The following is an 18,467-nucleotide window of genomic DNA, read 5'->3' as shown; positions in this document are numbered from 1 at the left end:
AATTGTAATTACATAGTTAATTGCATCAGCTGTTTAATGTCCATCTTTTTTGCTAGGAAGGAACTTCAAAGAGCTCAGGAAGTGTCTGTTTTGTTCATTGCTGGGCTTTGCACACAGTAGGTGCTTAATAAATATGCATTGGCTGAGAATGGCTGGTAGAGGCATTGCATGCACCTGCATGCTCCTGCAGGTGGCTGGCCCCTCCTGCATGATGACAGGCACACAGGGAGGAGGGCTTTGCCTGGCTGACCCCACACACCACACTCAGAGCAGAGAGATGTGCTGGCCGGGAAAACTGACCCTGATCTTGCACCAGTCACCAGGGTACGAGCTAGCTCAGGCTCTGAAATCCCATCCGATCCCACTCATGCTAATAATACACTGGCCTCACTAATCATAATTACGCTGAGTCTTTTTCAAAAGGGCGTTTCAGTCAGGGCTTGATATCCCTAACTGAGCATCTGGTGACAAAGTGATCCAGGGATAGATATCGGTGGAAGGGGAGGGAAGGGCTGCCTGAAGAAGAGTGATGTGAGCGGCAGAGTGGGGTGACTGGAGTGGAATTTGAGTGATTCCGTCCTCAGCTTAATTAATGCTGGGGGAGAATGTCCGGGGGACTGGGCCTCAGTTTTATTCCAGCTGCAGTTAAAGCGGCTCCCCTCTTTTCTTTGCTTGTCTTCATCCCTCTAAACTTTCCCATCCACCCAAGAGAAAACCTGTCACCCTAGCTCAGTGACTGAAAGAGTGAGAAATCACAATGTGAAAACGGCCTCCTGAGGGAAGCCAGGGATCAGACCGGGAGGAGAAGTATGATTTAAACGTAAAAACTGCCAAGAATGTGGGGAGAAGTGAAACTGGGCCTGGGGTCACTGGACAGAAAGCCAGCAAACCTTTCTCATTTGGAAGGACCAAGTTCCTAGCCTGAGCCCAAACCATCAAGCAGAGGGATGAACCTTCTCAGCAGCGACTTCTGCAAAGTGCAAACAGAGGGGGTTTTTCCCCAAAGGCTTGCAGGAAGGATTATCTCAGATAATGTTCTGCTTTCTTTGCACCTTTTAAGCATTAAGTACATTATAAGAAAAACAAAACAAAACAAAACAAAAAACCAGTGCTCTAGCAGTCGAACTCACTTCTCAGTGGTAAGCAAAGGAAAAGCCTAGCCCTTGCCCCACAGCAACTGGGAGGGCACGTGCCTGTCTCAAGGTAGCCCTGGGTGCCTGTGTGTTTCTCTGTCCATCTCTGTGCTTGGATATCCACGTGTGTGTACTGCACTGTACCTGTGTGTACGCCCGTGCATGCCACGTGTGTGATGCTGGTGGGAGCCACTCACCACAGGCTTTAAAGAAAGTTCACAGAGGCTTCCTACCTTCATCACAGAGTCCCCCTAACCATCTGTCACCCACAAGGGCTAGGGAGAGCATTGCTGGCTCCTGGTGGAACAGAAAGTCTGGGCAGCCTGGACAGGGAGATGGTTACGCTCCCTGCTCTGCCCTCGGTCCCCAGCTGGTTCGGGGAACAGGGATGCAGGTCGGCCACTCCTCCGAGACGTGTCAAAGCAAAGGGGTTCTCAGACTGGGGCACCCACTTCTCCTGTGCAGGTCGGGCTCAGGACCTGGCACGGGGAAGGGGGAGGGCCCCTAAGGCTGAGGCTTTGACTCTCTTGGTCTTTTCTCGGTGGATCCCCTCTTTGGGTCACCCAAGTAAAAGTTCCTGGAGAAAAAAGATTCTCCATCCCAAACATGGGTGAGCCCCTCCTGCACCCTGGACAACCTTTCTTCCTTAAGCCCTTATTTACGTATAGAAGATGGAGGGTAGACAAACACAATGCCAGATACCCTCTCTGAGTTGAACTCCAGTTTACTGGGCAGCCACTTCACTGGTAACCATGTCAATGAAAATGACTGAGGTGTTAATTCATGTGTGTTTGGTGCTATGGCACTGAAGAATCTCAAGACTGAGGATGATCATCAATATGTCCCCAGCTCCTCAAAAAACAACCCCGGGATCTTCAGGGCTGATTTAATCAACTTTGCTTTTTTTTTTTTTCTTTTTCCAAAAGAGCTGATGAATGGGGCAGGACGGGGATTCAGATTCTGAGAAATGGGTTATTGGGGGAGCTAAGTGGCAGGGTCAGATGGAGGTTCCAAGACCTGGAGACAGATGCTGGTTTGGGGCTCTGTGGTGGGGACACCTATGGGTGCTGTGCCCTCCCCGCCTCATCAGAGGGCCAGAGGTGGAGGGGCTCTAGTCCTTGCAAAGACATGGTGCCCCAGTGTGGCCCCAGGACCTGTATAATCCCTCGGGCTTAGGGAGAGAGGAAACGCTCCAGGATGACTGAAAATACATTTTCCTTTCTAGTCTGACAGGATGGGGACTCAGTGTCAGATTTACTTTGATTTTTGAAAAATAACTGACCTTTCTTGCAATGCAGGTTTGTGAGTGAATTTATGCTCCCTAAAATAGTTTCAATGCAGTCATGCTAAAAGTGCAGTCCAGCACTAGTGGTATCAGCATTATCTGGGTTCTTGTATGAAATGCATATTCCTGGGCCCCACCTTAGACCTACTGATCAGAAACTCTGAGGGCAGGGCCCAGAAACCTCCACTTTCCTAGTGCTCCAGGGGATCCTGGGGCACAGAGAAGTGTGAGAACCACGGGTTTCAGTGGACACAATAATCTTTTTTTTTTTTTTTTTTTTTTTTTTTGTCCGCGCCTTGCAGCTTGTGGGATCTTAGTTCCCTGGTCCAGGGATCGAACCCAACCCACTGCAGTGAAAGCGCTGAATCTTAACCACTGGACCACCAGGGAATTCCCTAGACACAATAATCCTAACTGCCTTTTCGCCTCTTCTCTCCTGAGAAGTCTTCTTCAAAATTCTTCCATGGGGATCCTGTCACGAGGGTCCTGTTCTCCTTTGTGAATATCAAAATATTCACAAAATATCCTGGGCTTCTGGAAGCTCTCTGCTTTATTGTTTTCTGTTTTGGAGTGAGTAGGAAGAGGGAAAGTCACAATCTTTTTTATCAGTTAGCCTTGAAAATGTATACCTGTCTGTCCGTCTTGAAAATGTATACATGTCTGTCGCCGTGGGGTATGGATTCTGAGAGCCCGGGATGCACTGGTGGCAGCACCCAAAATAATCACAGATGCTGCGACCAGGGCAGGACCTACATTAGGGGTTGTTTCCAGTTTATCACAGGGGGTCATATGAATCTAACTATTCTTCCAAATCCCATCTTATTGGTGAGGAGACCAAAGGCCAAATTTATAGAGCATAGTTTGAAACTAAATCCTGCATCTTCCTACCATAGAACTATTTTGTTACCCCAGAGTGGGAGAGAGTTCTAGAAGGGATCTTTTGCCACCTTCCCAGCCCACATTGTTGAAGACATGGGCAGCATAATATCATGGAATAAAGGTCAATTTTTTTGTGAAAGGAAAGGCCCTGGAGACTTCAGCAGGGAATCGATCGTGGTTAGAATGGATGCTCCCTCCCAGAAACATGGTGAGATTGGAGGCTGCAGCTGAGACAATAATTCATGGGAATAATGGGGGAGGATGAGACAGGGTCCTGCCTCCATGGTGACAGGATGACTGGAATTCATCACAGGGGAACAAGAACCTCTGTAGAGCATGTGCGGGGCAGGCCTGGTTTCCCCGGCAGGTTCAGGACGAGCCAGTGGGACACGTGCTCGCAGAGATGTCCCTGAGGGACAGTCTGACCCTTGTCCCATGGGGAGCATGGACCCTCCATGTCCAGTGCCCCTGGGGCAGCTCAAGAAATGAGTCTAATGCAGATGGGGCAGCTTCTAGAGGAAGGACCAGCTGAGCTGTCCCGGAGCCGGTCCAGGCAGTCATTGAGGGAAGTGAGGGCAGTATGTGAGGGAGAGCTGGGCAGGCACAGAGATCAAGGCAGGACAAGGAGCGGCTGGCGAATCGCCTGAGAAAATGGCTTCTGCTTCCCGCCAGGAGGGGCAGATGCCCAAGAAGCAGCTCTATTTGAGGTTCCCCAGAGGGGGACAGAGTGGGCAGGGAACATCAGCAGACATTAGAACAGAGAAAGCAAAGAGGAGGGAGGCACTGGCAGGCTTGGAAGGAAGGGAGCCTCAGAAGCGCAAAAACACCGGGTGTGGGAGGAGCTGGGGACTGAGACAGGAGGGCTGAGAGTCAGGAGGAGCAAAGGGGAAGGGGCTGGGGGAGATCAGAGGCGCCTTGAAGACAGAGTGCACTTCAGGATAAAATACGGAGGTCTGCTGGGAGCAGCGTTGAGGGAAGGCATGGGCAAGGCCAGAGACTTCTCAGAGAGACAGCCTGGGGCTTTGAAGGATGGGAAAGTTAACACTACTTTAGCAGAAGGAACCTGGCTGAATACGAAGAAGCAAAGATTTTGCTCACAAAGGGACCGGATGGGGCCTCTTCCTACTGATCAGAAAAGAAAGCAAGGCATCCTGGAGCAGAGCTTTTGACTTAACCAGCAGAAAGCTGCCATGCAGAGAGGGTTTGTGGGCCCCTGTTGGGGCTCTCTCCACCAGTGTGAGCTGAGAAAGGGCTAAGGTCAGTTTTGTGAATGTGTATGTGAGCCCCAAATGCAGAGTTAAACAAAGATGTGGCACTTTCCCTGATATGTGTGCCTTTTTTTCCCTCGGTAACAGGAGACAGGACCAGTAATAACCAGAATGTTACCTGTGAAGTCAAACACTGAGCACTGGTCTTTAACACAAGCACGGTGTTATGGATTGAATAAGTGTGTCCTTTCAAAATTCATATGTTGAAGCCCTAACCCCCAGTTTGCAGGTTGGGCCTTTGGGGAGGTAAGTGGGTTTAGAGGAGGTCATGAGGGTGGGGCCCCCATGATGGGATTAGTGTCTTTACAGGAAGAGGAAAAGAGAACAGAGCTATTGCTCTCTCTGTTTCTATCTCTGCCTCTCTCTCTGTCTCTATCTCCCTCTGCCATGTGAGCACCCAACAAGAAGGCGACAATCTGCAAGCCAGTAAGAGGGCTCCAACCAGGAACTAAATTTGCCAGCACATTGATCTTGGACTTCCCAGCCTCCAGTTTTTCCAGAACTGTGAGAAAGAAATGTCTGTTATTTAAGCCACCTAGCCTATGATATTTTGTTAGAGCAGCCTGAGCAGACTAAGACACGTAGAAATGTTATTTTGAACACCCATAACAGTATTCAGAAATACACCTGCCAAAAAGAAAGTTATATAAATTGTACAGGTATTAGAGCCCAGCCCAGCTCACTGATCTGTCTCTCTGGAATGTTAGGAGCAGTTCAGAACTCCTCCTTATTTTAATGGGTTTATTCCAGTCATAGAAAAGCACAAAGGAGCAAATTCTATCTGTTCATTATTCCAGGAGCCTGATGGGGAGGAAATGCTCTTGGGGCTAGAAATAGCAATTTAAAATAGAGAAGGAAGATCAGGCGGAAGCATGTTAGAGAATTAAGACAGAATAAGAGATGAAGACTGAGGGCCTAGTAGGAAAAACTAGAAAACTTTAATAGCTACGACTGAGGTCTCCACCTATAAAGTAAAACAAGATGTATTAGAAGATAATGATGTTTAAAAGATCTTGAAAGAACTGCATGAATAAGAAACTTAAGATGGAGTAGAGCAGGCTTAAGGGCTGTCTTACGGACCTGCTGATTATGGTAATAAGCTGAAGTTTCCACTTTTGGTGCGGAGGAGTATGCTTCTAACAAACAGACTCTCCAGCAAATAACAACAAAGTACAAGAGAAGAGAAAAGGAAAGAAGAAAGAAAAGAAAGGAAAAACTACCTGAAGGTTCCAGAAACTGAGCAGCATGAGGTGAGTTTTACTTTTTGCAGTTTTGCCCTGGGGGCAGCTGTCCACCCAATGGTTAAAACTCTAGTGGAAAATCCTACCATCTTTCTGGCTGGAGAAACCAAGTGAAGGAGTCCTGGATAATCAGGGATGCTAGAGAGTTGGGAAAGAATCCCTGGACACAAGAGAACCAGGGAAATGGGATTCCAAATTCTGGGTATAAACTTTTGCCAGTTCTCTGGCTGACTCCTAAACCATGCAAGTATAAGACAGATTGAAAACCACAGGAACTGAAATCTGAGCTGTTGCCCACTGCAGACATGACAGAGTCTGCAGGTTGAGTATAACATGTTAATTTCCTGCTAAATCAAAAAGAGCAACACTCTTTGGATCAGTGTAATAGAATTCAGAGTCTCTACATCACATATACAACACTCACAACACATGTAATCCAAAACTACTAGACATACAAAGAGCCATAGAAATGTGATCCATTTTCATTGGAAAAAAAGATGCCAGTCCCAGGATGACCCAGACTTACAAGAGCAGCTATTATGTCTATGATCAATGGGGTAAAGAAAAATATGCTTATGATGAATTAAAAAAAAATAAGACATCTCCGCTGAGAATTGGAAAGTATAAAAGAAAGATTCATAAGAAAGTATAGAGCTAAAAAATACAATATCAAAAAAAAAAGTCCCTTGAGGGACTTTTCTTAGAAGAATGGAGATAGCAAATGAAAGAATCAATGAATTTAAAGATAGATCTGAGAAAGGGAGAAGAAAAAATGGAGAAAGTAATGAACAGAGCCTCAGGAACCTGTGGGACAATTTCACAAGTTTTACACATAAGTAATTGTAGTCCTAGAAGGAGGGAAAAGGGGACAGGAAGTAATATTTGAAGAATTGTGGCTGAAAAATTCCCCAATAATAGTAAAAGACATAAATTTACAGATTTAAGAAGCTGAGAGGAGCTCAAACAAGATAAATTAGGGGAAAAAAGCATGACCAGGCACATCATAGTCAAGCTAAAAACCAAAGATAATGAGAAAATCTTGAAAGCAAACAGAGAAAAAGTCACTATTTATATTTGTGTTTATATATATAAATCCTAGAGTAACCATTAAAAAAATGTAAAGAAGTAGAGCTGAAAAGAAATCAATAGATAAATGAAAGTTAACAGCCTGCCCACCTCTGCCTGAAGGTGGGATGGGGGCAATGCAATATGGCCTGACCTTTGTGTGTATTGCCCAAAGGCCAGCAGAGCCATTCGGCAAAGATGACAATCCTTTGTTGGATTTTGGGGAAGAAAAGGGGAAAGAAAGAAAGAGAAATAGGCTTTCTGGGATAGCACAAATGACCCAAGTTGAGCAGGGAGTCTGGCACACTGTGGGGCCAGTGAGGAAGCCATGGTGTCCCGAGCACTGGACTCAGAGTCCGGAAACCTGAACTGAAGGGCCAAAGCTGCACTGACAACTTATGTGACTGAGTAACTCATTTGACCACTCTGGGCCTCGATCCCTCCTCTGCAAAGTGAGGGTATAGGATTTACAGCAAATTCTTAGTAATTGCCTCTCTGGAGGAAAGGGACAGTTGGACATCCATGCTTCCTGCTTTATAGACATCTGTATTGGTCAATGTTGGGCTTATTCATGCTCAGAATGAGGTCCTTTGCCCACTCTATCTCTTCCAAGTCAAGTGCATTTACACTCCCTGTTTTGATTCTTGTCTTTATGCTGATGACTCCTAAATACACATCGTCATTTGGACTTCTCCTCCATGCTCCAAACCCAGATTTCCAGCTGCCTATTCAGCAGCTCTACTTAGATATCCTACCAGTACATAAAAGTCAAAATATTCTAAACAAGTGTCTTACAAATTTTGTAACAGAATCATCTGGGAAATCTTGGTGAAAATGCCAAGGCCCAGACTCTATTCAATTTCATGAGTCTGTTCCTCTGTTTTCCTTATTAGCTCTCCAGGTAAACCTGATACTCACCAAAATTTGAGAGACTCTGCTTTAACCTAAACCCACAATTTACCCTCAATCCTTCTATTCCTCCAACCAGTTCCTTTCCAGAATCCCCATTCTCAGGGAATGGCACCATCATCCATCCAGAGACACAGTCCAGATACCAGGTGTCATCCTTGGACCTCTGTTACCCTCACCCCTAAGCATCACCCACTCGCAAGTCTTTTCCACGTTTCTCCCCTGATCCCCCTGGGCTTCATTCACTCCACTGACCATGGCCTCCTGACACATCTTGCTTCTACTGTTGCCTCCCCGATCTGTCCTCTACACTTCAGCCAGGGTAAATGTTTTTTAAAAAATATTTTATTCTGAGACAGTTTCAATGTCTAGAAAAGTTTCAAGAATACTACAAAGAATACCTATACACTCCTCATCCAGATACTCCATTCAAATTCTTAACAACTCACAGAAATGCCCTCTTAGGTATCATATGTAAATATTACCCGCTTATCATGCCTCTCTAATGCCCTTCAATCTGGAACAGTTGGCAGTCTGCTTAACTTTCATGACCTTGAAATTTTAAGATCATAGGTTAGGCATTTAATAGAATGTATCTCAATTTTAATTAGTCTGATTTTTCCTCATGATAAGATCCAAGTTATACACTTTGAACAGAGTATCCGAAATGCTATGTTCTTTCACTGCATACTCTCAGTGACACACAATGTCTGTTATTGATGGTGTGAACTCTAATCTTTGATTCAGATGGTATTACCAGACTTCTCTGTAAACTTACTTTCTCCCTTTATGTTATTAATATTTGGGGGGAAATACTTTGAGGCTATGTAAAGTCCCCATTCTCTCTCGTTTCACCCCATGTATCAACATGTTTCTTAACTATTAATCTTATGGTCACCAAATAGTGATTTTTCTAATAACACTATTCTTTCCACTATTGGGAAAAGCTTTATCTTCTCTTATTTACTCATTCATATTCATATCAGTGTGGACTCCATAGTTAATATCTTATTCAATAGGTTATAATCTGTTACCATCAGTATGTATTTTGAGGTTCATTTTATACTATATTTGGACACTGAAGCCCTTTCAGCTGGGTATTGTGTACTTTTGACATATTCCCATCATTCTTTGAGTACTTTCTTACTTTCTGGCACATAAAGATGTACTGGGCTCATCTAATATTTCTCCTACCCAGGCCCTTGGAAGGGGCCATTTCTCTAATGAGTCCTGGGTGCTTTTAGTATAGAAGAGAATACAGAATCCAAGATATGAGTGCCAGGTGTACTTTTTGCTACACAGGTACCATTGTGTACAGGCACTCTCAGCTCTTATTTATTTCTCTATCTCCTTATATATTGCAAACCACAAGTTCTCACAGATACCTCCAATTCCAATTCAACATCACATAATTCATTCTAGCTTTCATGCTTTCCATATTTGTACCTCCTTTACCAAAAGGTCCCATTGTCTCCAATATATTTCTCAATATCCCTGTCTATAGCTAATCTTCCAATAGTGCTGGCCTTCCAGCCCCCTCACCCGTGGGTCCTGATCCCTGCTAGGGCTTGCCTCTCTAGATCAGGACATCTACCTTGACTGGGCTTGCCAAATGACTTTTGGATGAAAGAAAGAAGGAAGAAAGCCAAGAAAGAGGTTTTGTTTGTTTTGTGTATAAAGAAGGGAGGGAAAATATTGGAAAGGAAAAGCAAGAGAAAAACCAGGTTATTTTTCTAAAATGCAAATTCATCACCTTTGGGTCATGTGTGTGCATCTGTGTACACCCCTCCCACCACCCACCCCCACCCCACACAGAGCCCTTGAATGAATTCTCATTGCTCTAAGGAGGTAAATTCCATCACAAGCGTCTAGGAGGCCCTGCCCGATGTAACTACTGCTGACCTCCTTGGTCACTTTCCCTTCTTTCTCCAAATGCCAAGCACAGGAGTCCTCTCTCAGCTCCTCTGAAATTCCACCTTCCCTCTTGACACAGAGCCTTTGTATGTGCTGCTTATGTTTCTCAGTGCTCTAACCTGCCCCATTCATTTGGGTGACTTATTCTTCAAATCTCTGCTGGAGCACCATCTCCTCCTCTGGAAGCCCTCCTTAATTCCCCTAGATCTAGTCAGGCTATTTTTCTTATTTATTATTTTCTTCATGCTCTCACAGAACACAGTGGCTCTTATCTCAACTGGCAATTATGCACTTATTTGTGTATGTGTCTGATTAATCTTCCTTTTCCTCATTCGAATGTGAGTAATGTGAGAATAGTAATGCTGTCTCTTTTCAATCTTAATTGTGCCTCTAGCTTGTAGCCCAGGATTGGCACATAGCAGATGATCAATAAATATTTTTCATGTGAATAAATTGCATATTTAGAAATTTTAGAAATATCAATAGTTTAATCAGCAAACATGATAATTTTCTCTATTTTGAATAAAAGGCAAAACATGGAAGAATAATATGATAAAATGTGAAGGATCCTGAAAGCTGTTAGGTTTAGTTTATAAGCTTCATCATTTAGAAGAAACACAAAATCACAGCAAATGATCTAAATAATGTGTGCAGGAAAGTAATGTGGAGAATATTTCACGTAAGAAACTTTCAATGTAAGACATATAGAGATTGTATGTTTGACTCACATTATAATTTAGGTGACTCATGGTCATTAAAATGTTAGTCCTTCCAAATGTAGAGTAGAATTGCATTCAAAATCCATATGTGAGTGTATATGTATCACTGCATGCTTTGGAACCAGACAGAGTGATCTTAAATTGAAAAAAAAAAAAGGATATTTGAAAAGAGCCAAGAAGTTTTTTTTAAAAGAAGAATGAAGAATAACTTACTTTATCCAAACAGTAAAACTTGATAAAATTCTTGTGATCATATAGTAAAACTTCTGATAAAGTTACTATAATTAGAACAATATGGTTGAGAATAAGAATTTAAGTTGATTAATGGAGCAAATTTCAGAATCAAAACATAGTTTATGTAAGGAACTTAACATATGACAAGGATGACATGTGATTCAATAAAATATGGAAAATATCTTCAATAAATGGTGTTGGTATAATTATCTATTCACCTGTATGAAAACAGGGTTAGAATATATGTCCTAACACATATTCAGAAACATATTTGAGAATAGCCCTGGTGTCTATCAACAAGAGAATGGATAAATAAACAGTGGAATGCCACAGTAAATAAGAACAAACTACTTCTGCACACAACAATAGGAATGAATCGTACACACAGAATGTTAAGAGAAAGCAGACAGACACAAAGAACATACTGATTCCACTTATGTGAAGTTCAAGAACAGGCAAAACAAACCTATGGTAGAAAAAAAATCAGAACAGTGGGTGCCTCAGGGTGTGGGGCAGGGGAGGGACATGAGGGAACTTCCTGGTATGATGACAATGTTTTTTATCTTGATAGGATTTTGGGTCACACAGTTGCATGCATTTGTTAAAACTCTGTGAGTGTACACTTACGATTTGTGCACTTCTTTATATGCAAATTTTACCCTAATTAAGGAAAGAACTATAAACAAATATTTAACTCTTATTAAAGATGTGTATGCTGAAGCGTTTAGGGGTGATGTGTACTAATATCTGCAACTTATCTGGAAATGCATCAACAAAATAGGATGGAGTAGAAAGAGGGATGGATTAAATAGTTATATGATAAAGCAAACATAGCAAGATAATAATTCTAGAATCTATGTGGTGAGAATATGGCTGTCTTTTGCAAAATTCTATCAAGTTCTCTGTACACTTGAAATTTTTCAAACTAAAATCTTGGGAAAAATAAATACATTTCAGGTGTACTAACTATTTAGATATAGGACAACCTGCTTCAAAAGGCATTTTATAACCCTGAGAACTTTTAGAATAAACCAGAAAATCCAATAAGTAGAGGAAAAGATAGATATTTTTGACTAAATGAATATGAACCACTTTTGTAAGCCAAAGGATATCATAAACAATATCAAAAGGACAATTGTATTCTTTTGAATAAAAAAAAAGAATTGTATTTTTTTGTACAGAAAAAGGTGAAGGAACTAATTGTATCATATATGGCAGAAAAAGGGTTAACATCTCTTACATAAAAAGAATTCCTATAAATTTCTAAGAAACAAGAAAATAACCCAATAGAAAAATAGGTAAATACATGTACAGATAATTAACAAAAGAAGAAACATGAATCCCAGTAACTGTGCAAAAAGACAGTAATATCTCCAGCAGTCAGTTGAAAATGCAAATTAAAACAAAATGAGGTATGATTTTTCACCTTCGGGTTAGCAAATTTTAAAATATTGATTACTTTCAATGCTGGTGAGGATGTTGGAAGATGGGCACTCTATATCCCTAGTGGAGTGTGAATGTTTACAGACTTTCAAAGCAGCAACCTGTAGTAAGAATCCCCAAGAGACACACGAGACACAGAGAAATAGGCATAGTATGATCCCATTTTTATAAAATAAAAAATTTCAAATTTTTGAACAAAGAGAAAAGTGTGAAAGCAGGCACACCTAATTGTTGGAACTGATGCTTCAGGACAGGGCTTGGTAAACTATGGCCTAAGTACCAAATCTGGCAGGTCACCTGGTTTCTTACAGACCATGGGCTAAGGGTGGTGTTCATACATTTTTAAAGCGTTATATGTTAAATGGTTATATAATCATGTGCATAATATACGCATTTGGCCTCTTGGCCAGCAAAGTCTAAAATATTTACTATATGGCCCTTTAGGAAAAATTTACCAACCCTTGCTTCAAGGAAATTGTAGGTTCTGAGTTAGTCTTTCCTCTTCTCTGTCTTATTTTGATTTTTATGATAATTATGTATTGCTTCTGCAAGCTTAAGGAATATAGGTAGGTAGTTAAGTAGGAAGATCAATCACTTTGGATGTTTTTGGGAATAGATGTAAGAAGACAAAAGGAAACCAGGGAGACTAACTAGGAAGCCACTGTAACAGTTCAGGTGAAAGAGAATGGTGCTTAGAAACAGGGTGGGTGCACAGCAGAGGTGGGAAGAAAGGGACAGACTTTATAGAAACCTATAGGAGTAGCTGAGGGATTGGACATGGATGGGGAGGCACAGAGAGAACTCAAGACTGATTCCTAAGTTTCAGTCATTAGTTGAATGGTGTAACCACTGAGTTGAAGAGATGGGGGAGGGGAAATTGGAGAGTAAATCAAGAGCTCTATTTTGGACCTGTGAAAGTTCTAAAGGGAATTGTGTGAACTAGGCAGCTGGACACAGATGATTAAGCTGCTTGGTCTGTAGAGAGGGAGGCTGAGCAAGAAATATAAATTTGAGAGTACTCATCATGTAGATGGTACTTAAGGCTTTCTGGAAGTGATAGGGAAAGAGAAGAGGGCCAGGAGTCTGCCTGGTATCACGGTGCTCAACCCAACTGCAGCCCACTCCCTGCTGACAGCTGTCTCCAATGCCACTGTCCAAATGTTTGGATTCCCCCAAATCATCCTTTCCAAAATGTCCTCTTCATGGGCCAGGAACAGCATGCCTTCAGAGGAGACACCGACCCTTTCTCACAGCCTATGCCCCAACGCTTGCCTGGACAAACAGCTACTGTAATTTCTCCTGGATGAATGGTCTGTCCATCACCTGGCTCCCCTCAGTGGATAGATGAGTTCTGGTCCCAGTCCCTCCCAGTATGGTCCGTCATGGGTCCCTGCCATAAGCAGCCACATTTCACCCCTGTCGTACTTTGACCCGAGAAGACACAGAAGGACTCACCAAGGAGCTGGTGTAGGTGGGGTCTGAGGTGTCATCCTGGAGGTAGCGGGAAAGGCCAAAGTCAGACACCTTGCACACCAGGTTACTGTTGACCAGAATGTTCCTCGCAGCCAGATCCCGGTGCACGTAGTTCATCTCGGCCAGGTACTTCATGCCCGCGGCAATGCCCCTCAGCATCCCCACCAGCTGGATCACCGTGAACTGTCCATCATTTTGCTGTAATAAGACACCAAGGGCAACCAGATCAAGATGGTCAAGCAGAAGCTGAGGTGCCAGGGCCCCACTGCCTTCTCCCTTCCAACTCCCATTCTCCTCCCTCTCCTTGAACACTCAGCCTTCTCCTTGCCGTCTTGTGGATTTCATCTTCAAGTTACATCTCAAAGCCATCCAGTCCTCTCCACCTTCACTGACACCATTTTAACCAACTCATCATCATCCATCACCTGTAACAGCCTCCCTACACCTTCCCCCCTCCCAATCCATTCTCTAAGGGCAGCTAGAGCCATCCTCGTAAGATAGAAATCAGGTCACATCACTGAAGCGCTCTAATGGCCTCCCACTGTGTTAAGGGAAAGTGCCAAACTCCTCAGTGTGGCCCACGGGGCCCCATGGGATCAGCTACTGCCTCACCTTATGTCACTTTGTCCTGCACTCCTGTGCTAAAGCCACAGTGACTGGCAACTTTTCAATCCTCTCCCTGGCCAAGCCCTTCCTGCCTCAGGGCCCTTACACATGCTGTTCCCTCTGTCTTTTCCCCACAATCAATACCTACTTGCTTCAGGTCTCCACTTAAATGTCACTCCCTCAGAGAGGATGTCTCTCTAGCCAATCCCCTCCCCCACACATAATTAGCACTTTCTTACTACTATCCTTCAGTGTATGCTCTTATTTTCCTTCTTAGCATGTATCACAAGGTTTAGTTTGTGTGTGTGTGTGTGTGTGTGTGTGTGTGCCTGTCTGTCTGTCTGTCTCTGCTACTTGACTCTAAGCTCTTTGAGACAAGAACCCTCCCTCTTACAGTCACCATAGCATTCCCAGTGCTGAGAACGTTTGAGTAGACAGATGTAGCTCGATAAACATATGCTGAATGAATGGCTGGTACATCTCTTCTTGTCTCCAGAATTAAATGTTTACGGTGTCTTGGTCCACAGTGGATAACACACCTGCCTCAGAGGGCTGGATGGTCAGGAGGAGCACACACACCGTGTCTGGCTCGTGGACTCTCCCAGTGAATGGGAACTGTTGCTGCCCCTCCTCCTGCCAACCTGAAGTGCTGCCTTCTCTCCAATCACAGTTTCTTACCTGGGTGGCCTCCCTCCTCCATGGTTAGAGGACAGGCTCTTCTGTGAGTGAATGTATGCCTTCCTCCACCTCCCCAAAACCCCTGAGTCTGGACTCTGCACACACTGGTTACATCAGTGGACCTTGGGCCATGCTGCCAAGAACACATTTTCCCAACTAGTCCAGCCCCAACTGCTCCCTAAAGGGTTATGAGTTGTATTGTGTAAGCAGAGCATGGCCCAGGCATTGAGATGCTCTGAGTGGGGGAGAGGGAGGAGGAGGCAGGGCACCCTGGGCTAGTCCAGTTACTGCTGAACACAGACCTTGGGCAAGGCAGTCCCTCCCTCTGCCCCAGGATCCTCCTGTGAAATGCAGGAAGCATAAACAGTGTGAGGAGTTCCCATTTATTGAGCACCTACTGTCTGTGAGATGGTGCCCAATGCACTCACATGCATTATCTCACTAATATGTATGGGCACATCATTTATGCATGAGCTCCTGCAAAAGTAATTTTCTATGCAAAAATAAGTAAAGAAAAATAAAAGAGCTGTTATAAAAATACACTATTTATTAGGGAAAATATTCCAACAATTGAAAAGTCTAACAATGGTAGCATGAATTGTTGAAGACTTCGTTCCTCATGAGAGATTGCAAGCCCGAGGGTTGGTTATACCCCTCGCTCAGTTGAAGGACTGGAGCAAACTGGCACTCCTTCCACTCCTTCCTGAGCCTCCAACCCCCACCAGAAGGAGGACCCCCAAACACACTGAGTTTGACATACTCCAAGTTCCAAGTTCTCACTCAAACCTTAACCACCTCCCAATCTGCCCAGAATGCTTCCTCTGCAATATTTGCTTCTAACCAACTCCAAAATAAAGTGCAGAGCTGCTTTTTGGAAACTGATTGGTTTTCAGCACATGGTGCCCATCTGCCAGAGCTGGATGTGCCGTGAGTGATGCAAATCTTGCTCACTAATGAACTTCACTCCACACTTCCTTGAGAAGCTAGCCCAGATTTCCCCAGCACCATCATTTCTCTAAGTAGGTCTCTGGGGATCTGCCTCTCCAGAAAGTTGTCATGCAACTTCCGCATATTAGAAAATATATTTCAGCCATAAGTCCCAAGGGTCAGAATTTTTCAATTCAGTTTGTTTCTTCTGCTCTGTAAGTGGAGACAACAATGTGGTTAAAAATAAATGTCTCCCTACAGAAGCCCACTTGTAGACAGATGTTGGGGAGGGCACCGGTGCTGGTTGGAAGCAGCTTTGCCAAGAGCAGTGTTGAAAGCTTTTGCAGATTTGTGTCTATGTTTCTACTTTAAGTCATTAAAGACTTCACTGAGCTGCTTCATTTTCTGATTTGTTTAAATGTTTAGATCAGTCATCTTATAGATTCTGGTGTTGACAAAGGGCAAAAAGTGATTAAAAGTTCAGGCTTTGGAGCCAGACAGACCATGGTGGGTCCGGGCTCTGTCTCTCACTGGCTGCATGCTCTTGGGCAAGTTATTTAACCTCCAGAGCAGTGATTCCCACATCTGTAAAATAAGAACAGAGTGCCCATTCTTCCTGAGATTTGAGATTCAAGGTTAAATGAGATAATACATGTGGAGGGCTCAGCTCAGTGCCCCATGAATACTAAGACAGCAACAATGACTGCTGGAATTATCAGCAAGGCCATAATGTCTCACAAATCCTCTCTCCCATGACCTCCAGATGCCTGGTGAGAGAGACTGAGGACACCTTGGACGAGGACTGCAGGTTCCTTCTGGCTTCCTGGGTGTGTGGGGCAGACATCCTAGGATCAGTGCCCTCAGAGAGCCTAGTTCACAGCGCATTCTGAGCTCAGCAGTTTGGCATCTGTAATAATCATCCCCATCCTAACTGTAGTAGGAACTAATAATGTAGGCCTGAAATTAGGGTCAATTAATCTACAAACTGATTTCTTCGCTTCTTGGCCTTTGAATGGCAAGTCATACTTCATGGAATATGTCTTCATCCTTAACTCCAGTCCTGTGGAGTAGGCAAGGCAGGCAATATTACATTGTTTTTATAGAGAGGATAAAGGAAGTCCAGAAAGTTTAAGTGATCAGCCTTAAATCACTCTGTGTGATTTTGACTTATAACAAGAATCTAAGTCCAAACAGCAAATTGCTTCTCCATTTACGTCTCATCTGTTATCAGTTGGTAATGGCTGCCTCAAATGTTGTGTGGAGAAGTCTGTGTATAAGCTTTGTAGGAAGAAGATCTATGATTGACTAATGATGTCTGCCATGGCCATAGAAAGAGAAAGTAGAAACATGTACCACAAATATGCTACTTTATCTGAATCTTTTATAATTCCTGTCCAGTGCCTTTTCCACTGGAAAATGCTGACTCTACAACACATTTTCTTTAGAATCTGCAGGAGAATCAGGTATCATGATAAGACAGTCATACCTGTTGTGTCCATAATCTTGGAAACTTAGAGACATAAACATATTAAGATTTTCTGACATGTCCAGCTGTTTTATGTTCACTTCATTGATATAAACTCCCAAAAAAGAACTTTCAGAGATATGAGCATCAGCATACAAAGATAAACAAGACAGAAAAAGAAAAACAGATTTCTTAGAACTTTGGGAAAGATGTGATTCTGTGCTGAACACATGGTAAAAACACAGTTTGTAGTAGAAATACAGGCTGGGTGAAGTGATTTAAACTTTCTTCCTTTCATGAAGTGCTTTCTGCTGAAATTGCTTTTCTGCAAATTCACTGAAGCCACTTTCTGGCCCTTTTATTAGCCAGGAAGGATTTAGGTATTTCAACTTACATTGACAAACCCACTTCAGGAAATGAAACCTTTATTTGATTTGTTTGAAGAAAATGAATCATAGATTTTTTTTTTTTTTTTTTTAACCTGAAAGAGCCCTTTCAAGATCATCCAGCTCAATGCCTTTAGTTTATAGATTGGGAAATTGAGTTAACGGATTTGCTCAAGGCCACAGGGTGACTCATAGCAGAGCCCAAAGTTGGGCCTCAGTCTCAGAACTTGCAACCTGGTGTTCTCTTTCTGACAACTGGCTTGCTGTCCTCTAGCTCCAGCCCATGAATGAGCAACCCATGAATGATACATGTCCCCATTTGACATTGCTCAGTGACTTCCAAGAGTCTTCCAGTTACGACCATCTGTGAATGAACCAGCAGTAACCACAAGGCCAAGCTTTAGCCACGAAGGCGTTATGGAGCAGGTCGACCCTCTTGGCTGAGGCATAAGGCATTGAGGAGGGCTTCAGGGCTTGTGCCTAAGATTATGGAAGAGCTACCAGGTTGAATCCCCTGAATCTGAGTGCCAAGAAGGAAATATTTAATTATGGATTTGCAGTCTACCTAACCCATGGCACAGACATTTTTTAAAAAATGGATAATTATGAACCTACTGAATGTGTGGTTAAAGAATAATGGTGTTTCCAGTCCCTCCAGAATGTGAAGAATTCTGAGTCCTGAAATGAGTGGGGAGCAGTGAGCAGACTGTGAAAAGCCCTTTCCGACGTGTTCCCTGGACCCTCGATGCCCAGAGCCTCTGAGACACCCATCCAGAGCTAGAGTTGTGGTCACTCTCCAAAGCCACCACGTCTGGTATGAAAGGACCAGTGGGGGGTTGGGG

The 18,467-nt window shown here is 43.4% G+C and overlaps 1 protein-coding gene across 1 annotated transcript in view; it reads right to left on the bottom strand.

Annotated features, from left to right (window-relative positions):
- Window positions 1-18,467, bottom strand: part of EPHB1 (EPH receptor B1) — a 428,446-nt gene that overhangs the window by 32,918 nt on the left and 377,061 nt on the right. Inside the window, exon 12 of the mRNA XM_065876076.1 lies at window positions 13,546-13,761. Within this exon, the coding sequence (XP_065732148.1) occupies window positions 13,546-13,761 (216 nt within the window). The remainder of the gene's footprint in view (window positions 1-13,545; window positions 13,762-18,467) is intronic.

The sequence above is a fragment of the Phocoena phocoena genome, chromosome 4, assembly GCF_963924675.1.
Source record: "Phocoena phocoena chromosome 4, mPhoPho1.1, whole genome shotgun sequence".
Taxonomy (NCBI): Eukaryota; Metazoa; Chordata; class Mammalia; order Artiodactyla; family Phocoenidae; genus Phocoena; species Phocoena phocoena.
The sequence above is the reverse complement of the archived record's forward strand: the minus strand, read 5'-3'. Positions and strand labels throughout refer to the sequence as shown.